Source organism: Pectinophora gossypiella, chromosome 29 (assembly GCF_024362695.1).
Source record: "Pectinophora gossypiella chromosome 29, ilPecGoss1.1, whole genome shotgun sequence".
In the NCBI taxonomy this organism is placed as follows: Eukaryota; Metazoa; Arthropoda; class Insecta; order Lepidoptera; family Gelechiidae; genus Pectinophora; species Pectinophora gossypiella.
The window spans coordinates 4,927,489-4,951,078 of NC_065432.1; the positions used below are offsets into that span (position 1 = coordinate 4,927,489).

The 23,590-nt window shown below is 40.6% G+C and overlaps 2 protein-coding genes across 3 annotated transcripts in view; one reads left to right on the forward strand and one right to left on the reverse strand.

The window, feature by feature from the left end:
* Positions 1-23,590, reverse strand: part of LOC126379460 (regulator of G-protein signaling 7) — a 187,503-nt gene that overhangs the window by 133,616 nt on the left and 30,297 nt on the right. The window lies entirely within an intron of this gene.
* LOC126379694 (uncharacterized) lies at positions 665-20,546 on the forward strand. Its single transcript, XM_050028513.1, has 8 exons — positions 665-669; positions 1,383-1,400; positions 1,815-1,992; positions 13,533-13,641; positions 16,750-16,845; positions 17,395-18,480; positions 18,526-19,970; positions 20,112-20,546. The coding sequence occupies exons 1-8, from the start codon at positions 665-667 to the stop codon at positions 20,439-20,441; spliced, it is 3,267 nt and encodes a 1,088-aa protein (XP_049884470.1). The 3' UTR covers positions 20,442-20,546.

Genomic DNA, 23,590 nt, shown 5'->3' on the forward strand with positions numbered 1-23,590 from the left:
GTCCCCACCGGGAATCGAACACGGAATCTCCGGATTGTGAGCCCAACGCTCCACCACTGGACCACGGCGGTCGTTAATTGTTTTGTGAAATTTTTAAGTGATGTTATTGTCTTGTTTTTGTGTTTGGCGTCCTTTTCTATTATTTCTATTCTATTCTTGATTTTTCAAAATGGTTTTTACTAAGACAGTGGTGCTAATTCCTGTAAACACCATCTAATTTTATTTTAAGTTGTATCTGTCATTTTCTTATCCGCCGAAAAGGAAAGGGACGGGTAATCGACAAGCATAAAATTTATGGAACACACGTCAATTTGAAGCACAAATCTACAACAACCGTCTAAAAATTTTACACTGGCCAATAACCCGACAGAATTGTGTTGACAGCACACGTCAAACGGTTTGCATACCAGCGATATACCTTTTTGATTCGCCCGGGTTATCCATTCATTTACTCATTCTTCCTAAAATTAAGAGCTGACAATCATCCGTCCCTTTCCTTTTCGGTGGATAAGAAAATGACAGGTATAACTTGAAGTAAAATTAGGAGGTGTCTGCAGGAATCGGGGCCAATATGCAGACTGCAGTCTGGTAAATGTTATGATATTACACCGTATAATAGCATTTCATTCTCAAATCACATTCGCTATCATTCTAAAACCACAAAATGACGTAATGAGCAGAGAATTATGTTTGTTTATAACAGAATGTCTATGTTATTTTGTGGTTATTACCAGGTACAAACGTGATTTAACTGTTATAACGGTTATAACACGTTTTAACTTTTATTCCTATCACTTTTGTTGCAATAACTTGAATTGCTAACCATAATTCTAGATTAAGTAAATAAAATTCATCTTTTTGGGGTTATGTATACGTTTTTATAATAAAATACTAGACAATATTTTGAATTTGTCTGAAAATACATACATACATAAACGCACGCATATTTCCCACACGGGTAAGCAGAGACTATAGATAGAATTCCATTTGCTTCGATCCTGACTTTGCTTTCTCCACATTCATCAATCGCTTCATACACGCACGTCGGTTCAGAGTAGATCGTATTAAACCTTTTCTAAGGACATCTCCAATTTGGTCAATGTAAACCTACTCGGTCGGGCAAATGGAATTCTATTGTCTCTGCTTACCCCGGTGGGAAATAGGCGTGAGTTTATGTATGTATGTACTTATTTACTGGGTCGAAGATAAATTATAAAATGCAAAATGCTAATCTAGAAAAACCTACCACGTTGGTCTAACAGAAAGCTCGGTAAGGAGGTACTTAGTTCATCTTGTGATGGATGTACCTCTGCCTACCCCATTGCGATATAGTCGTGAGCTTATGAATGTCATTATTAATTGATAATTTGTTCTCTTTACAGATGGATCGGCGCAGAGCGGTAAGAGCCTTTCAAATAATATTTTTAAATAGTAAGTACTTATATACGTATATATAACGAGTGAGGAGCTCGGTGGCGCAGCGGTAAACGCGCTCGGTCTGCGATTGTTGAAGTTAAGCAACTTTCGCAAACGCCGGTCATAGGATGGGTCACCACAAAAAAAAAGTTTTCATCTCGAGCTCCTCCGTGCTTCGGAAGGCACGTTAAGCCGTTGGTCCCGGCTGCATTAGCAGTCGTTAATAACCACCAATCCGCACTGGGCCCGCGTGGTGGTTTAGGCCCGATCTCCCCATCCATAGGAAAGGCCCGTGCCCCAGCAGTGGGGACGTTAATGGGCTGATGATGATGATAGGTAAATATGACACCTAATCTAACGCTTTTTAGAGCGTACTGTACCTCGCTCTACACGTGCAGCCTGTGGGCGAACTTCACTCAGAAAGCATACAACGGTATTCGCGTCCAGTTCAACAACGCTTTTAGGGTGTTGTTGCGGCTGCCTCGCTTCTGTAGCGCCTCGGGCATGTTCGCTGAAGCTCGCGTCGACTGCTTTTATACGACTATGGGGAAGCGTAGCACGTCTCTGGTGCGCAGGGTGCGGGGCAGCGGCAACCCCGCCCTCTCCATGATAGGTGCGCGACTCGACTGCCCGTATCTGCGTAGATGCTGTGACATGCAAGTCTAATAATAGATTTTTTTTTTTTGACGTGACTTATTGTAGATTTGCCGCAGATGGCATTAACTACTTGGCCGGACAAATGGGGAGCGCTGAAGGCTCTCACCCGGTACAACGTTTAAAAAGACAACAGGCCTGAGGGTGCCCAGTTGGGCGCGAACCTCGGCTCAGGGCGTCGTCTGAGAGGAAAAATATTTGAAAGAATTAATCGACCCTAGTGGGTCGATAGCGATAAGCGCTGAATGAGGGAAATCGTCGACCACGCCGGCGGGGTCGGTATCGGGGACTCGCGTCGACTGCTTTTATACGACTATGAGGAAGCGATGCACGTCTCTGGTGCGCAGGGTGCGGGGCAGCGGCAACCCCGCCCTCTCGATGATAGGTGCGCGACTCGACTGCCCGTATCTGCGTAGATGCTGTGACTTGCATGTCACAGCATCTAATATTAGATAAGGCTACTAACATCTAGAATAAGTTTACTAACACAATGAGACATGTTTCGTGAAATAAATAAATTATTATTATATTATTATTATTAATCACAACGGCCTCTGTAGTCCAGTGGTTGAGCGTTGGTCTCACGATCCGGAGGCCCCGGGTTCGAATCCCGGTGGGATATCACAAAAATCACTTTGTGATCCCTAGTTTGGTTAGGACATTATAGGCTGATCACCTGATTGTCCGAAAATAAGATGATCCGTGCTTCGGAAGGCACGTTAAGCCGTTGGTCCCGGTTACTATTTACTGATGTAAGTGAGTAATCGTTACATGAGCCATGTCAGGGGCCTTTGGCGGCTCAATTATAACCCTGACAACAGGGTTGATGAGGTTGGTAATCTACCTCACAACCCACACGATAAGAAGATTAGATTAGTAGGTATATATGCTAGGTTATGTATATAGGTTAGGTATATATTATATTTGTAAGTATGTTATATATTTAATAAATTATTGTAATTATTTATTTTTAGTTTGGTGCAATAAAGTGTATTTGTATTGTATTGTATATTTATTTGCATGTATTTGTTGTTAAGTTGTATGTATAGTTTGTACCCGCAATCTTTCAATTTTTTTTTTAACTTTTTCCTCACCTTATGGTTGTCTGGAAGAAATCGCTTTAAGCGATAAGGCCGCCATTTGCCATGTACTTAGTTAAGAGACTTTTTGTAATTATTTCTTTTTATTTTGGTGCAATAAAGTGTATTTGTATTGTATTGTATTGTAAGATTATTAATCACAGATTAGGTAAGCGGGTCCTGTGAAAAACGGGAGAACGCCATGGAGACGAATTAAATTTAAAACAATAACGCACCCAACTACATCTTGAACACTATGTAAAACCTAGATCAGGTTTTCCGCGTCAATAAGCACTAGAATGCTAGCGGCTAGGTCATAGAAAGTTGTTGAAAGTGTATGCGCCTGCGCACCGGGTGACATCTCGGGAAGATGATGTGTTTCTCTGCGGGGTAGTAGCTCGGCCAAGTAGCGTGTGTCTTTTCGAAAACATACCGACCCCGCCGGCGTGGTCGACAATTTCCCTTCAACACCTATCGCTATTGTTATTTTTTTTTTGACGTGACTTATTGTAGATTTGCCGCATATGGCATTAACTACTTGGCCGGACAAATGGGAAGCGCTGAAGGCTCTCACCCGGTACAACGTTTAAGACAACAGGCCTGAGGGTGCCCAGTTGGGCGCGAACCTCGGCTCAGGGCGACGTCTGAGAGGAAAAATATTTGAAAGAATTAATCGACCCTAGTGAGTCGATAGCGATAAGCGCTGATTGAGAGAAGTTGTTTGTTTCGGATCATAAAAATTAGACGTGAATAGTGATTGGTTTCCGTTACACTACACTCAAACATGATATTTAGGAATCAGATTAATTTGTGTAAAACTTTCACTCCCGTGATAGCCAAGTTCGGAGAACGCGACACTGCTCGCTCGCTCTAAACCACTGAATTCGATTCTCCCACCTTACAAATAAAAAATAAACCAGGCATGAACGTGGGTTAAATAAATTCGTTGTGTAATAGGACACGTAAAAAAAACTAAATCTAGATTACTACAAGTATGGTCATAATATTTTATTCTCTTTCCACACTAATTCGGATGTGTCCGTTGAGAACGCATTTGAATGTTGAACTTGACTTTCTTCACGGCATATGCGCGTGCGCACACCGTGACGACATTACTTTGTTTATTCCATTTTATTTAATTTTATACTCTGTGGTCGCTGATAGTTAAATGTAGGGTTTCCAGTTTTTTTTTATTCTTCATACACCGGGCATATAACTTCTATCTTCTTCTTATCGTGTGGGTTGTGAGGTGGACTACCAGCCTCATCAACCCTGGTTTCAGGGTTGTGATTGAGCCGCCAAAGGCCCCTGACATGGCTCACCTCCTCCTGTCACTAGGGCCTTGCACTACATTAATGATATAGCGGAACGTAACTACGAGGTTGACTTATTTACTTGTTCGGTGGTGAAATTCACAGAACGGTCTCTAAATTATTTCAGTGGGTACTAGATGTTATGTTGTGTGTGTGTTCATACTTTGTTTTATAAAATATTTAATCGCATTTATGTATCGATATCGCATTGGGTATACCTGTAAAGATATTGTTTAAGAATTATGGAAAATAAATAAAAAAATAAAATAAAAACGTAACGATTACTCACTTACATCAGTAAATAGTAACCGGAACCAACGGTTTAACGTGCCTTCCGAAGCACGATAACTTGTATGGTCCAGTGGATGAGCGTTGGGCTCACGATCCGGAGGCTTCGGATTCGAATTCCGGTGGGGACATATTACAAAAATAACTTTGTGATCGAAAACCGGAGCCGTGGTAGATCAGTTGGTAGAACGCTTGCCTCTCACTTTGAGGTCGCAGGTTCGAATCCAGCACAGGCCTGTCGAATGATTGTCAAATTCATGTTCGGATCATAAATTATTATCACGTGCTCAACGGTGAAGGAAAACATCGTGAGGAAACCCACATCCCGAGAAATGCATTTTCGGAGGTATGTGACCTAACCTGTATTGGGCTGGTTATCCGCGGGTTGGAAGGGCAGACAGGCAGTCGCTTCTGTAAAAAACCGGACCTGTCAAATCTTCAGGTTACGTAAGCGGACCCTGTGAGAAACGGGATAATGCTATGGAGATGATGGATTTTAAATGGCATTAAGTATTAACACTTTCAAGGACAGAACGTCTTATGACGTTCCGATTCCAAAGTGTCATATTACCTATTATGAACCATCAATGACCCGTGATCTCTGTCCGTGAAAGGGGTAAGTAACTACTTTCAAGAATACACTGTAATTCTATACATAATCTGATCCAAATATCAAGCAACAATTATTTTTAATTCATACCTCTACCATAACATTTAAATGCTTATGAATAATTATGTAGACACTCCAGCAATGATTTCTTTTTTGGCGTGACTTATTGTAGATTTGCCGCAAATGACATTAACTACTTGGCCGGACAAATGGGGAGCGCTGAGAACAAATGCAAACTAAGCATCTTTCGTTTTGATGTACGTCAAGTCTGTTAAGCGTCTAAATATAAATATGACGTGAGACTGCAGGTCAGCCATCGCTTTTACCACCACTTTCGTTGATCTGCAGATAGCAACCATCTGCCTGAGAGGTGTGGTAAAGTCTGTGGCACACCGAGAACTTCTCATCTCAATCGTAATCAAATTGTACTGTATTCATGTGTTATGTCTGATTGTTGTTTGGTTTTTAGAAATTTAGTAGAAAAGTAATTTTTGTGATATGTTCCGGGAATCGAACCCAGAACCTCCGGATCGTGAGCCCAACGCTCAAGGTTGTCCAGTGACAACCGAGGTCGTTAATTCCGTGATACTAGTTTGCCGAAATAGTGTGGTATACAAAAGTTCTTAAAGCTAACTTATCTCTATGTTTACCTTAACAAGTAATATGAGCTACGCTACACTAGTTTCAATTTTGTACCGGGTGCGGGCGCTCAACGCTTCCTTCAATAGGTCACGTCACGGCAAAATTACGTTAAAGGTCAAAAAAGATGATACTTACTAACTTTTTTCTTGACGTGACTTATTGTAGATTTGCCGCAGATGGCATTAACTACTTGGCCGGACAAATGGGTAGGCACAAAATTTATAACAACAGGCCTGAGAGTGCTCAGTTGGGCGCGAACTTAGGCTCAGGACGTCTCATAAGATTAATAATGAAAATGTCTGGTATTAAATGTGTTCCTCTAATTATTAAATAACTTGTAATGTACTCTCATTGATTTAGAAGATGTGTTGCTGTTGCAGTTTCTTGTCATTTCTTCTCAGCCATAACACCTTGCGAAATGATGTAAATTCAAAAATGATACATTGACCTTCAACAAGTTAATCCATGATAATAAATGGATAAATGATTCTGATTTCTGATGTCCGTCGTGTGCTACCACTTAGTGTGTCACCAACCTAACTATAACTGTGTTGATGTATTCGTGTGAAACGCACGAATTTCTATAGCAATAGTGAAATGGAAACTGACTCTAGAACATGTTACTTTTTAGAAATTTCAATAGCAGGATTACATACTTACATAAGATCACGCTAAGTTCCTAATGGGGTAGGCAGAGATCACCGAATTAGACTTACTAAGAATAAAATACAAATTGTTTATAACACGACAGAAAAAAAAATATACGGTCGAATTGAGCACCTCCTCCTTTTTTGAAGTCGGTTAAAATAAAAAAAAGCGGTTTACCCGCCTCACCAACTCACTTCCACCCTGCGAGCGTATAGCTCTAACGCCCCACTCTGGCCGGCCAATGAAGGCAAGCCAGAGGTGAGAGTCCTGCGGCCCCCGCTGGGGTCCACTCCGGCCGGCCAGTGAAGGCAAGCCGGAGACGGAGGGCCTGACCGACTCTCGGGGGATCTCAGTTCCGTGGTGTCGTCACTCACCAACAGCTCGCCACAAGCTGGCCTGCGGAGACTGACTGCACTGCTGAATTTACCAGGTTCGCTGATGAATTCACCAGGGGGCGATGGGATCGTCACATCCTTACGCGTTTCTTTGTTTGTCTGTTTACTCTTTCTTGCTTTAAAATACAAAGAAAATTCACATATAATTTATCGTTAGATAAAGCATAGGCGAGCTTATCCCTAATTGGGATTTCTTCCAGCTAACCTTGGACAGCCTGAATGAAACTCAGTAGGCCGGTTATTACGCAATAAATGAGTTGATATCTATGAATTACAAGTAAACTAAATATATAGATAAAACAGCCTATATACGTCCCACTGCTGGGCACAGGCCTCCTCAATCAACCGGAGGGGGTAACTAAATATATACTTATTTACTAATATTACTAAATACGTATCATCATCATCACCAGCCCATTAACGTCCCACTGCTGGGGCACGGGCCTTCCCTATGGATGGATAGGGAGATCGGGCCTTAAACCACCACGCGGGCCCAGTGCGGATTGGTGGTTATTACCAACGGCTTAACGTGCCTTCCGAAGCACGGAGGAGTTCGAGATGAAAACTTTTTTTTTAAACTAAATGTATACTTATTACTTATATTACTAAATACGTATATATACTACTTATTAATAATTAAAAATAAGGAAACGGTTTATTAAATCATATATTTGGAGCATGGCACTCTATGGAAGTGAAACGTGGACTATGACACAGAGAGACAGAGAGAGGTTGGAAGCGTTTGAGATGTGGTGTTGGCGAAGGCTGGAGGGTATAAGCTGGACTGAAATGGTGTCAAATGAAAAAGTGCTGGAAAGAGTTGAAGAAAAGAGAACCGGAGAGGAAATATGATTGGCCACCTGATACGACACGATTCATTTATAACAAACATTATAGAAGGAAAAATTGAAGGGAAGAGAGGAAGGGGTAGACCTAGGATAACATTTATGAAACAAATAAAAGAGAAGGTGCAGGTCGTGTCGTATCGGGAGGGGAAGGATAATACTAATGTATTTTTAATGTGATTCAAGTGCAATGAGTTTTTGTATTGTATTGTATTGTAAGGTTTTGGCGAGAAGAAGAGAGGAATGGCGGTTACTCCACCGACAAGAGCGCAGCTCTTAAATAGAGAGAGATAAATAATTACACAAATAAGTAAGTATATTACAAGATAAGTATATAGATATATAAAACACATATAATATAATATATAGTATAGTTTAGCTCAAAGTCAATGTTCCAGATTTAAAGGCAGTGATTGAGGGTGCCTGCCGCACGCGCCTTTATCTAAATATATAAAAGAAAAACTGACTGACTGACATATCAACGCACAACGTAGGCACTTGAAATTTGGAAGGGACGTAGCTTAGGTACCGTAGAGGTGCACTAAGAAAGGAATTCCCGGAATTCCCACGGGAACGGGAATTAGCGGGAAAATCCTTTTGTATGAAAAATCTAAACCGCTTAAGTTAGACGCTTGAAATTTGGCATGCAGGTACCTTAGTTAACTTAAAGCTTAGTTGCAACAGGATATTGCAAAATTCCCACGGAAACGGGAGTTAGCGGGAAAAAACATTTGTATGAAAAAAATCGAAACCGCGTAAGATAGATGTTTTCAATCTAGCATGCATGCATACCTTAGTAAATATAAAGGCTGTATTTTGAAAAATAAGAAAAAATTGTATGAAAAAATATAAACTGCATAAGTTAGAATGATGCTTGAAATTTGATATGCACTCCCACACACACAAAGATCTCTCTTTTATAACACGCCACGCAGACGAAGTCGCTGGCAAAAGCTAGTATAATATATAGTATGGTTTAGCTCAAAGTCAATGTTCCAGAAAATACTTCTTCAATAGAACTTTAAAGGCAGTGATTGAGGGTGTTCCCTCATTCAGCGCTTATCGCTATCGACCCACTAGGGTCGATTAATTCTTTCAAATATTTTTCCTCTCAGACGACGCCCTGAGCCGAGGTTCGCGCCCAACTGGGCACCCTCAGGCCTGTTGTCTTAAACGTTGTACCGGGTGAGAGCCTTCAGCGCTCCCCATTTGTCCGGCCAAGTAGTTAATGCCATCTGCGGCAAATCTACAATAAGTCACGTCAAAAAAAAAAAAAAGATTGAGGGTGCCTGCCGCACGCGCCTTTATTATTATTATAGATAGATTGTGTGTGTAACGTGTGCAGTCGTGTGACGTATGTATGATCATACACACACGCTCATTAGCCCACTCAGCTCGACCTCTTAAACGCCCGGTCAGTACATCCGGCGAGGCGGCGGATGCTGCCGGTAGTAGAGAAATTGTTTGCTTTTTTAAACGATTTCTATCTAAACATACTTTGATCATAGAATAAGGAATAATACTGATATTCAAAATTATTTATTTGTTCATAAAACATGGTACAATAAATGTGAGAATCTCATGTTTTGCCGCAATTTGGCACGCAATAAATATTTACCAAGCTAACGCAAAATAAAAGGCAATATAATCTAACTTAAAGGTGACCGCAAATACATATCATAGAGTGAATTCATTCATCGCCAGCCCATTAACGTCCCCACTGCTGGGGCACGGGCCTTCCCTATGGATGGATAGGGAGATCGGGCCTTAAACCACCACGCGGGCCCAGTGCGGATTGATGGTTATTAACGATTACTAATGCAGCCGGTACCAACGGCTTAACGTGCCTTCCTAAGCACGGAGGAGCTCGAGATGAACTTATTTTTTTTTGTGGTCACCCATCCTATGACCGGCCTTTGCGAAAGTTGCCTGCGCAAAGGCCGGTCATAGGCTTGAACGCGTTTACCGCTGCGCCACCTTGCTCCTCGAAAGACTCATACAATTTCGACTATATGAGCCATGTCAGGGGCCTTTGGCGACTCAATAGTAACCCTAACACCAGGGTTGATGAGGTTGGTACTCCACCTCACAACCTACACGACAAAAGAAGCTAGTTTAGTCTGGCCATCAATCTGACCAGTGGGAAAAACTGGTATGACCTATCTTACAGTTCATTGAACATGGTAATAGTCACGACCACACGACACTCTCACTTACCGATCACACGAAGAAGAAAGCTCTAAACTAGATTACACTATAGTGATGTACATGTAAATATCGATAAAATCTTCCTTATTATAATTTTTCACTGTTAAAATTCATAAATAAGTTATTGTTGACAATTGCAACATAAAAATACCTTTAAAAAAAGGTTATAAAAAATATTAATTCTTTACTTTTTTAAATTAGTTTTTTATATTCATCGATCTATCTCTTATTTTCTGACGTGTTTGTAACTGTTGAGAGCGCATACGTGAAAAATATCGAAAACGCAAAAACATTGTAAGCTAATTTTATTATGAACGAAAAACTGTCATTTTTTTAAAACAACAGAACGTACAAGTATGACAATATATATATATATATATAAAAACAAAACTAAGGACGACCAAGAAGGCTGTCGTTAACAGTAACCTTTATCTACTAAAACTGAATTATATGCGAAGTCGCAAAACAATCAGCGTTTCTTTAAATACAGTCTACGAGTCGTGAAATAATCAATCCACACACATTTAAACAGTTATAAAAAATTAATAATACTTTTTTTGACAGTTTTAGATCTGTCTTTATTTAGTCATCAGAATTTTATAACTTATCTTTGACCTGGGAAACCAGTCAATTGTGTAGCTCACGACAACATCTGATTCCAGACTGATGAGTGGGAGAATGAAAATGAAAATTATCGGCGTGTGAAGGACGTAATATACGATCCCGACGACCCGATAACTCAAACCTCTAATACAACCTTAAAACCTCCTCGGTTAAATCTCTTTCGACGACTTTCCCGCGCAAATGTTTGTTTTCTTTACGCACGTTCCTTCGGTTTGTCTTCATTATTTAAATGGGTCAAAAATAAATAATAAATTGCTAATCTAGAAATAGAAGCCAGTTTAAAACCTTAAAAAATCAATCTCATTTTACTTTTCGACTTACTTTCAAATTTTATTCATGAATTAAGTAGCAATGACTACGTTTGAGGTTGGTAGTCCACCTCACAACCCACACGATAGAAGACGATAATCGATATCGATAAAAATCAATACAATTGTATCCCACCTCTAGTATATTAGCTCGACCGCGGAATCCACTGTTCTTTCATTCTTCATTCTTATATTACGCCACGGACAGACAGATAGTTCCAATAATCTGATTACTTACTTACCTACCAAATGGTTCGCACGTTTTTATTGTTTTCCGGTGGGAAACTTCCGATGTGTTAGGAATAACTAGGTTTAATTGTTCAGTTAATATCGGTAAATGGCCAATGGTGATCAGAGATTCATTAAGTTTTTTCCAGTTCATTTTTCATTTTTTATTTACAATGGTAACTTTCATCCGAAAACTAGTTATTAAGTATAATAATTCACAGAGAAATTATAAACGGGAGATGTCTTTGGGCTAAGAGTCGTGGTAGCCCAGTTGGTAGAACGCTTGCCTCTCACTTTGAGGTCGCACGTCGAATCCAGCACAGGCCTACACCAATTGTCGAATTTGTTTCGAATTCATGTTTGGATCATAAATGATTATCACGTGCTCAGCCGTGAAGGAAAACACGGTGAGGAAACCCATATTGCAACGCATTTCCTGAGGTATGTGACCTAACCTGTATTGGGCTGGTTTTCCCTTCGGGTTGGAAGGTCAGACAGGCAGTCGCTTCTGTAAAAAATCGGACCTGTCAAATCGTCAGGTAAGGTAAGCGGACCCTGTGGAAAACGGGATAATGCTAGGGAGATGATGATTTATGTGTTTGGGCTAGCTTTCCACTACATTTTACCTGCTACTTAAGTTATAGAAAGAAGAAAGAAAGAATGAAACGTTTATTATAAAGGGACACCACAGTAACATAAAAAAAAATAACAAATATACAGGGTGTTAGTGACATCGTAACGAAAACTTTGAGGGGTGATTGAGGCCATGATTCTGAGTTGATATCAAGTGGAATTTTCCGTCGCAAAAAGATGTGAAATTTTTTTTTTAAGAATTTTCCAACAGGAAATTCCGCTTAATATCAACTCAGAATCATGGTCTGAATCATTCCCCTGAGTATTCGTTACGATGTCACTAACACCCTGTATAATATAAAATCATCATCATCATCATCATCCAAGCCGTGTCCGGCGACGGCGACTCCTAAATGTCTATCCCAGGTCGATGTTATGATAGGCTCTAATATGACTAGCAAAACCGAACTTCGATTTGAAGATTCGGCCACATGGCGCACAGAATAACTGGCCAGCAGAATTAAATGTATATATAAATATAAAATACGGAGTAACACATAACTTACAATCAAAACACATAATAAAAACAACTTACACGAGAAATACAAATAATTTTATTGTGGTGTTATACGTGATCAGCGATGAAGGAAAACAGAGAACTGAGTTTAGGAAGTAGGTTTAGACCTAAAATTGGGTTGGTTTTCCCTTCGCGGGTTGGAAGGTCAGGCAGTCGCTTCTGTAAAAATAACCGGACTTATCAAACCTTCAGGTTAGGTACAGTCATGAGCAATATAATGTACCCACTTTAGGACTCTGTCGCACTAACATATTTGACATTTAGTGAGACTTACAGTTCAATTTGTCAAAAAAGTTAATGTGACATGGTACCAAAGTGTATACATATTAATGCTCGTGACCGTACGCGAACCAAAAGAGACTGCAAAATAGCGACAAAAGTTGCTCAGCCTACCCCTATAGGACGCGAGTCTACAGTGAATTGTTTTCGGATTCAACTTTTATAGTTGCGTGAAGCGGATGAACCATGATTAACTTTTTTGATAGGAAGTGACGAAAGTAATGAACTTTCGTGGCGGAAATTCTGAACAAAATGGCGGCGGGAGAGAAGTGAATCAATTGACTTTCTTACAGATGATTAATTGTTGAGTAATTATGATGTTCAATCTATATGCGGAGATGATTATACGAATGAGTGGTAGATAATTTATTTCCTGTTGGTGACATTTCCTATTTAACAGTGTTCGGCAGTGGTTGAGCGTTGGGCTCACGATCCGGAGGTCCTGGGTTCGATTCCCGGTGTCCCATACCACAAAAAATACTTTCTGGTCCCTAGTTTGGTAAGGAAATTACAGGCTGATCACCTGATTGTCCGAAAGTAAGATGATTCGTGCTTCGGAAGGCACGTTAAGCCGTTGGTCCCGGTTACTACTTACTGATGTAAGTAAGTAGTCGTTATATGAGCCATGTCAAGGGCCTTTGGCGGCTCAATAGTAACCCTGACACCAGGGTTGATGAGGTTGCTAATCCACCTCACAACCTAGAAGAGAAGAAATGGAGTAGCGTGGTGGAGTATGCTCCATACCCCCTCCGATTGATTGAAGGGAGGCCTGTTCCCAGCAGTGAGACATATTTAGGCTGTTTATAATATATTATGCTTACTTAAACCTTCGTCTATGATTCCAGTTGGTGTGGTGGTGCTGGGTGTTGCTGGTGGTGTCTGCTGAGGAGACTCCTCCTGGGCTGGTGGCCAAGGACAGCGAGCATGACCTGCAGGCTGAGGCTACGAACAACGGTAATTATGGCTTATAGAATAACACCACAGTACATTTTTTCTTATTTATTTTGTATGTTGTTAAGGTATCAAGCAGGTACTTCCAGGCAACTTTCCCCAAGAAAAATCAAGATGGCGCTACACAGTTTTAACGTGATAATCATCTATATACTTATTGAGGAGCTCGGTGGCGCAGCGGTAAACGCGCTCGGTCTGCGATTGTTGAAGCTAAGCAACTTTCGCAAAGGCCGGTCATAGGATGGGTAACCACAAAAAAAAAAGTTTTCATCTCGAGCTCCTCCGTGCTTCGGAAGGCACGTTAAGCCGTTGGTCCCGGTTGCATTAGCAGTCGTTAATAACCACCAATCCGCACTGGGCCCGCGTGGTGGTTTAAGGCCCGATCTCCCTATCCATCCATAGGGAAGGCCCGTGCCCCTGCAGTGGGGACGTTAATGGGCTGATGATGATGATACTTATTGCTCGGGACTTTGACGAAATAACCACGTCTTCTACTTTGCGACAATCATTTCTAATATTCTCTCGTGTGGGTTGAGAGGTGGTGTACCAACCTCATCAACCCTGGTGTCAGGGTCACTATTGAGCCGCCAAAGGCCCCTGACATGGCTCATGTAACGACTACTTACTTACATCAGTAGTAACCGGGACCAAAGGCTTAACGTGCCTTCCGAAGCACGGATCATCTTACTTCCGAACAATCAGGTGATCAGCCTGTAATGTTCTAACCAAACTACGGTAAAGTAATTTTTGTGATATTTCCCCACCGGGATTCGAACCCGGGACCTCCGGATCGTGAGCCTAATGCTCAATCACTGGACCACCGAGGCCGTTCATTCAATAATTTCTAATGAGGATAACACGCGCATCTTTTATCTTTGTTTTTGGGTATAACCCTAAGGTTGCCTGGCAGAAATTGCTGTTTAGCAATAAGGCCGCCTATTGTGCTTATGTTTTATTCGTATGTTTATGTCCTTTATATATGTTGTTGTGCAATAAAGTAGTATTGATTGATTGAAATGATGACCCTTGTTATTACACTCAGGCACAACACATCTTCCATCCATTATTATTCTGATCAAAATAAAGAGAAGCAATATAGGTAGCAACATCATTCTATACATAATGTGATCCAAATATCACGCAACAATTATATTTTATAAATGCCTCTGCCATTACAATGATGCTAATTCCTGTAAACACCATCTAATTTTATTTCAAGTTAAATCTGTCATTTTCTTATCCGCCGAAAAAGAAAGAGACGGGTAATCGACAAGCATAAAATTTATGGAGCACAAATCTACAACAGCCGTCTACAAATTTGGCATTGGCCAGTAACCCGAGAGAATTATGTTGACAGCACACGTCAAACGGTTTGCATACCAGCGAGATACCTTTTTAATTCGGCCGGGTTATTCATTCATTTACTCATTCTTCCCAAAATTAAGAGCTGTCAATCATCCGTCCCTTTCCTTTTCGGCGGATAAGAAAATGACAGATATAACTTAAAATAAAATTAGGTGTCTGCAGGAATCGGGACCATTATATTTATGAATATCATCATCATCAGCCCATTAACGTCCCCACTGCTGGGGCACGGGCCTTCCCTATGGATGGATAGGGAGATCGGGCCTTAAACCACCACGCGGGCCCAGTGCGGATTGATGGTTATTAACGACTGCTAATGCAGCCGGGACCAACGGCTTAACGTGCCTTCCGAAGCACGGAGGAGCTCGAGATGAAAACTTTTTTTTTGTGGTCACCCATCCTATGCGAAAGCATGGATGGCCTTTGCGAAAGTTGCTTTACTTCAACAATCGCAGACCGAGCGCGTTTACCGCTGCGCCACCGAGCTCTTCGATTTATGAATAATTATGTACTTATCTGAGTAATGAGAAAATAGGTAATTATCACGTTAAATCTGAACAGCGCCATCTGTATTATTTTTGGGGAAGGTTGCCTGGAAGGTCCCTCAGTGTTCTAAACTTTTGTACACTTAGATGGATATTCGGGTGTCACCCGAATAAGGGTGTCACCGGGGTCATATCGCCCCCAACGCACCCTGGTGACACCCCCACGGATGAGACAACCAGGTAGATAATCGCATGCATTCATATCTTCTACATAATCACTAATTTACCATTGTACCATCTTATCTGTGCATCCATGTATCTATTGTTTCTATATTTTATCATTATCATCATCAAAAAGAACAGGTACAGTGTGTGACTGAGACTGGCCACGGCCCATACAAAATTAACCCAGGTCCGGCGCGAATTAAACTTATCATTTTCGTAAAATTAGGTAAAGTTTAAAAAAAATATGTTTTAACTGGTAATAATGGATTTTAATATTTGTTCAATAAAAAAAAAACAATAAACAAAAAATAAACGAAAAACTAAAAATAAAATGTTGCGCCTTTACAAAAACCGCCTATTGTACTAATTCTATTTCTCTTTTGTTTTGTATTTTGTTTTTTCCTGTTTGTGCAATAAAGTATTTGTTATGTTATGTTATGTTATGTTAAAAACACTAGGCAAATTCAGTAAGTTCGCCATTTATTTCAGCGATGCGGATTTTTTCCATTTAATTTACTTACCTAATTTTACGAACATTATGAGATAAGTTTCTTTCGCGCCGGGCTTGGGGCAGAAATGACCAGTCTCCTTTAAAATATACATAAACATAAACAGCCTATATACGTCTCACTGCTGGACACTGGCCTCCCCTCAATCAACCGGAGGGGGTATGGAGCATACTTCACCACGCTGCTCTACTGCGAGTTGGTGGAGGCGTTTTGCGGCTAATAGCCAGGACCAACGGCTTAACGTGCCCACCGAAGCACGGAATCGTCTTACTTTTTCGGACAATCAGGTGATTCAAGCCTGAAAAGTCCTTACCAAACAAATGACAGTCTCACAAAGTAATTTCGACAATGTCCCCATCGGGAATCGAACCCGGACCTCCAGATCGTGAGCCTAACGCTCTAACCACTAGACCACGGAGGCTGCCTTTAAAATATAAAGAAGTTAATCTGAACATACTTTTTTCATTCGCCCCATCCTTTATACAAATAAATAAATACCTACTTAGTCTATTTTTTTTAAATTCCAGCACCCCAGGCCCAGAAGAGAGAGGCGGCCTTATCCAACTCTTACGGCGAGCCTCTTCCAGCCGACGCGTATGGACCGCCGAGGGATATACCCATTAGTAAGTTACTTACTTGTAAATGATTATCACGTGCTCAGCGGTAAGGAAACCCACATTCCCAAGAAATGCATTTTATAGAGGTATGTTACCTAACCTGTATTGGGCTGGTTTTCCCTTCGCGGGTTGGAAGGTCAGACAGGCAGTCGCTTCTGTAAAAAACCGGACTTGTCAAATCTTCAGGTTAGGTAAGCGGACCCTGTGAAAAACGGGATAATGCTAGGGAGACGGTTAAGTTACTTGTATGGTTAGCATACACTCATTTTGGAATACCCTTATTTCCTACAGCCTGTGCCCAGCAGTGGGACCAACGGCTTAACGTGCCCACCAAAGCACGGAATCATCTTACTTTTTCGGACAATCAGGTGATTCAAGCCTGAAAAGTCCTTACCAAACAAAGGACAGTCTCACAAAGTGATTTCGACAATGTCCCCATCGGGAATCGAACCCGGACCTCCAGATCGTGCGTGAGCCTAACGCTCTAACCACTAGACCATGGAGGCTGTTATGTATGTATGTAAGACTTATAATTTCTTTTTCTATCTCTTCCAGTCCCCGACGGCCAACCTGCTCCAGTATACGGCGTACCGGACAACAGCATCAACATCTTCCAACAGACTCCTCCTGGGGCGTACGGACCACCAGCCCCCGTGGTCTTCCCCTCTCAAACGTACCAGGGACCACCACCCCCACCGATATCCAAGCCTAAGCCCCTGTACGGACCTCCGAAGATCTATGGACCTCCAAAACCGGTTTACGGACCTCCAAAGTCTGTTTATGGGCCCCCCAAGAAAACTTACGGACCACCGAAGCAGAATCTTCCAAAGCCGACGTACGGAGCACCTTTTAAGCCGCCAAAGATAGTCTTTCCGAAAAATATTTATGGTGCACCAAAGCCGATTTACGGGCCACCTAAACCGATTTATGGTCCCCCTAAACTCAACTACGGACCACCTGTAAACGGACCTGCTATTCCACTTGATCTACCTCCAGTAAATCTTCCACCTAACTTCGCTATCAACAACAATATTGACTTGGGATTGAACCTACCAGCCCCTATTTACGGTACCCCTCTGCCAAATCTTCCGTTGGACTTAAAGCCTAACTTCCCGATCCCAGCTGATACGTACGGTCCGCCAGGGCATTCTTTAGGACCTATAGGTCCCGTGGGTCCTGAAGTGCTTCAGGGGATCAGCAACGTCCACTATGGTCCTCCACAACCGGATCCGAACCCTAGGCCTCCGCATCCAGGTATACCTGCACCACCAACACCTCCTCATGTCTTGTACGATGGTTGGAAGCCAATCCCTGGAGTATCGAAACCTCTAGTTGAAATCGAAGAGCATCATCATCACCAGCAAAATGTCCAAGACCAATATGGGCCTCCGCCACCCCCACCTCCAGAAATCCACATCAATTTGGATGGAAACTCCTTGCCAAATATTGATCAGCACCAACAATTCTCTGGAGCTCAGATCAACACTGGATACTCGAGTGTACATCAAGATGCTTTAGCTAATATTGACTTGAATGCAATCGTTGGCGGCGATTCGAACCATATCGACCAGTCTAAGACTGTCTTTGAGGCGCATTACACCGAGACTCAACATGGTGGTGACTTCGGTGGTACTCAACTTGGTGGAGATTTCGCTGGCTCAATCCACTCCGCGCCTTCAGGACCAGCGTTATCAGGTCCTGAGCCTTTGGACACTTATGGGGCTCCACCCGCGGAGTCCCTATCAAGCGGACCATACCCGGCTTCCATAAGACAGCAGGGCGCCAAAGGTCTGATTCCTCCATCAGGAATCTACGGAGTACCTCCTGGTAGCCAATACGGTGCACCACCCAGACCTCAACCGAACCTTCCAATTCCTTACGGATCCTTCTCTGGCGGTGGCCATTCTGGAGGAAACTCGCCAAGACATCCCATCAAATTCAGAGAGCCTGTACCTGATGGTCTGATTCAATCCGTCGGTCACATAACACATCATAAGGACCACCATGGCAATAACCATTTGTCTCAAGGCCCAGCTTACTTGCCTCCACCAATCCGCGAAGTAAAAGACGTCAATCAAGACCTTGGGAACCACGGACTGAGCAGCTTATCTCTATCCATAGAGCCTTCAAATCTCTACAGCCTGCCACATTCTGGTAACCCAATCACCTTCCAACAACAACAACAAAGTCATCATCATCAACAACCACAACAGCCTAACAATCTGTACGGTTCTCCTGTTGACTCCTATTCGGTGCCTCTGTTCACAGTGGGTGACCACACCGCTTCCGGATCAAACGTGAATGAAGTAAAAACCACCCTGGACGGATCAATTTTCGCCAATCTATCCAATCTGGAAGCTGCAGCGATTCTGAAACACTGTCCTTACCATGAAGCTATATTAAAAGCGGCGAAATTCGGTGACAAGATTCCTTCGGATTTAGCGTCCAGCTATGTCGCAAGTTTAAGCTCTTTAGGCTCGACTCTTTCTAAAAACCAGCAGACATTGATTTCACCACAAAATGATTTTAACAAACCAGCACCCGGGTCCCAATCCGTCTCCTACAGCACCAAGGACTTGTCAACAGCCTCACATACTTTAGTTCAGACTGTGGTAGCCAACGACATCAAAACAGAGAAGACAGAAAAGAACAGCGTCCAAAAAGGCAAGTCTATGAAAGACAAAGATGCTTACAAAGACGAAAGACTGCAGTTCGTTTCCAACCAAATTCAGCAGACGTCTGAGAAAATCAACAAACTAAGCGAGGAAGCGAAGCAGTTGCAACAAAAGATTGTTTCCACCAGTCAAAACATCAACCAAGTTAATGGACAACTAAGTAACTCGGCCGATATACCTATCAAAGGTAACCTAGGAAGTTACTCTCTGCAAATCCAAGCAGCTGATAGTCCTAACGGCAAGAACAACCCTACGATACCTCACGAGCAGTTACTCTCTGAAGGTTTACTGCAGAGCATTTTATCAGCCATTGAAGAACCTAGGCAAACCCAGGTCAAAGTCCAAAGTCAACCTGGACAAATATCCTTTAGCCAAGCCATGAACTATGCTAGCTTGGACACCGGAGGTCTCGTTTTACCAGCTGGATATGAACCTGTCGATCACACGAAGATCAAAGTCAATCAAAAGAGTCAACAGAATCAACAGTCACAACAGAATCAACAATCCCAACAAAGTCAACAACAGTATCAACAAAATCAACAGTATCAACAAAGCCAACAACCTCAACAACAGAATCAAAATCTACAAATCGACCAGGAAATCCAAAGCACAAATAAAGACATAAAGAAAATCTTACACAGTGAGATCATTCACAAACACCGTGGGGACATACCCTTCACAGAATGCGACTTGAAGAGCGAGAATTCAGTCAAACACAGTATCCGAGTGCCACCACCAAGTGTGGACAATATAAAACCAGTTGACGAAATCGACATGAACGATGTTGCGATATATTTCGATGAAAAAACAGAAGATAAGGAACCAGTAACCGAAATATCGGTTGCTACTAGCATAAGTGAAAACGTAGACGATTATAAGGATAAAGCGCCCGAATTTGGCGATAAAATAGCTAAGAAACAGTCCTGAGGATAGTCTAGTCTTAACCAGTGGGCCTTTCAGTACAAATATTTGAGTATTTCCTAAGAGGTTTAAGAATACAAATTTTGTTTACATACTTACACATAATTTTAAAGCACGAGTCAATGGCTGAATCCTCCATCTAAATACAAAGGAAAAAATCCTTAGAAGGAAACACGATCGAATTATAAGTAAGTAAGTAAAACAGTAGTTCACAAATATTTCCATCCTTTTCTGTCACTCAGAATAGTCATTTGTTAGAGTGAGATAAAATGACCGCACGCGGCGGAATCGACGCTCTTTAACTCGTTCTAGCAAATCGACGGGGAAGAAGCAAATACTCCTATCTTACACAGACCTAACTTTACAGGAGGAGGAAAAAACTGAATAACTTTTTTGTTAATAATTATAGCGCGACGTCATGTTCTGAAGGTAGTTTTGTTATTTCAAGAGACACTTTTTTAAACTAATATTATTTTTTTGTATATATAGAGGAATTAAAGTTAATGTAAGTTAGAGCCTATTGGTTTCTGTGTTGGGTCGAAAGTTTTGACGTTAGACGGTTTTTCCACTTGCAATTAATCCTTCAAATTCCTATTGTTTGACTTATTTCTCTTTGTAAACTATTCACTGTAGCTTCAAAAACCTATTAATAATTTAAAAAAAATAATAATAAGTATAAAACTAACGTAAATTATACATGATTTTGTAAGATAGGATGTATTGCTTTGAATGAATTTCAAATTATGTTCAAGTTAGGAGATATTATAAAGCAATGCCGCAACATTTAACTAGTAAATATTTAACTGTAAACTATTATAAAGCATGCAATATAATAACAAATAATCGTATTTTTTTTAAAAATACTGAAACGACAGCTTTTTTAAAGAAAGTGCTACGCTTAGCATTTTTCATGAAAATAAACTTTGATCTTAAACAAGGTTTAACAAATTATTTATTGATCATGATAAAGTAGGCACCTTCGTTTTTTAATTGGCATTTAAAAAAAAATATCAATATCGTACGAATTATATATTTATTAAGTCAATAATCAACTGAGATCAACAAGTAGGTACTTATTAAAATAATTATCAATAGCCCGGTCAATAAAGGGGTTGTAGAGTATGTGGGAGGAATCCTATGATTTTTCTTCAGGAATGTGTTCCGGAACACATTCCTGAATGTGTCCTTATTTATGGAGTTAACATAGTAAAAATTCCCACGTTAACATGGTGTCATTTCCGTAACTTAATGAACTTAATGTTTACCAAACCATACAAAAATATAAAATATCGATATTTTTGTATGGTATTGGTCGTTCGATTTACTTCTCACTTTTTATTCTAAATTCCTCTCCAAAATTAAAACTGTGGGAATTTTTTTGACAAAAAGATAATTATAAATAACCCAGTTATCCAATATCAAATAATTAACTTGTCAAACAATTTTTATTAATAACTGTCTTTAAAAAAATGTTTTGTGTTGCGGAATGGGTGTAGGTCAGAGATACCAATTTTGAGTTTTTCGCTGATATCTCAAAAACGATGCGTCCTAGAGAAAATAACTTTATATTAATTTAAAGAACATTCAATTGTCTACAAATTTGTTAATATAATATATTTTTGATATTTCGTCCGTTTTCGAGCTACACGCTTAGGAAAAAAATAATTTAATATTGAAAAGTGTCAGTGATCGAATCACCCCAAAAAGTAGATCTTGGGTCCATCATCTCTTATTTTTGAAACAAAGACACATTTCGTGCCATGCCCATTGCCCATCATCATCCATCGACCTCCATCATCTTCCATTAAACAAAAAGACTCATGCTTGATTCTGAAGATAGGAGCTATTATCGATTAAAACATGAGATAGGAGTTATTTATTTCTGTAGAAAGGAGATATTTTTACAAAAAATATTGCAACATATAAAATCTTTATTTTAAGAGCTATTTCTATTCATCGAAAATCACCGTAAAAGTAGGAAATATACAACGGAGATCTTGCCAGCCAACGTAAAATTTAATTTCGCAACGAACTACATCAAAAAGTCGATTTGCCTAAAAATGTAAGATAGGAGTATTTGCTTCTTCCCCGTCGAAATGGCGTTTCTGTTTGTGTGTATAATAACAAAGCAATTTGTGTTGCATAATTCCACAGTATCTTACCTTGAAAGACTTCTTTGTGAAGAATATAGTCAAAAACTGCCCACTGGTGCCATGTTGGTGTAGAAATGCCATCGTTAATCATTAAAAGGTGTGTACACGTCGAAAAATGCATGGACACCTTTTAAAACGAATTTAAATCTTAATCAGAGCCATCTATCGACAAATTTGGTGCACTCCCATAGTTCGTTAGATCTCCATAGTAGATCTTTCTGGAACTATCGGCATGGCTTCAAATTTTTACGTATTTTTATACCTTATTTAATGTAACTTACTTTAAATATTTATTCTGTTAACTTTAGGTTTAAGCTCTAACTTATTTAATTGAAAAATCTGTCGAAACTTATTGTGAAATTAAAGCTGAATAGTCTTTAGTGGTAAACACAGACACATTTCTCACAGGGTCCGCTTACCTAACCTGAAGATTTGACAGGTCCGGTTTTTACAGAAGCGACTGCCTGTCTGACCTTCCAACCTGGGAAAACCAGCCTAATACAGGTTAGGTCACATACCTCCGAAAATCCATTTCTCGGGAATGTGGGTTTCTTTACGATGTTTTTACACGAAGCTAAAATAAAGAGTCTATTTCTTAAGATCGTTTTACATACTCTAATTTTATGTACAATTCTGTGTTGAATGTTCCGTTTTGAGGAGGTACTTTGTTCATCTTGCGATGGATGTACCTCTGGCTACCCCAATTGGGATTTGTCGTGAGCTTATGTTATGTTTTGTTCTGTTTTCTTATTTATTTGGATGGAATGTATGTACAGTGTGGTACAAATTATTTATTACTATACATAGATTAAATTGTACAGTTTCATTTCGTTGTTTTATTTGATTTGGGGGCCCTAACATCTTCTTTATAAGAAAGCAAATAGAATTATGAGATTAAACTTACCTGTAAGTGAAGTTCTATCTCAATTATACGAAGCTCCTTGACCGAGAGGACTCCCTCCCTTAAATTTTAATATCCCGCCATAAAGTCTCCACAGGTGA

Bases quoted from the DNA above. Each gene is read 5' to 3' on its own strand.
- LOC126379694 (XM_050028513.1), top strand. The intron at 16,846-17,394 runs GTAAGTTACTTA...TATCTCTTCCAG, and splicing joins GCCGAGGGATATACCCATTA to TCCCCGACGGCCAACCTGCT. The intron at 18,481-18,525 runs GTGGAGATTTCG...CTTCAGGACCAG, and splicing joins CTTCGGTGGTACTCAACTTG to CGTTATCAGGTCCTGAGCCT.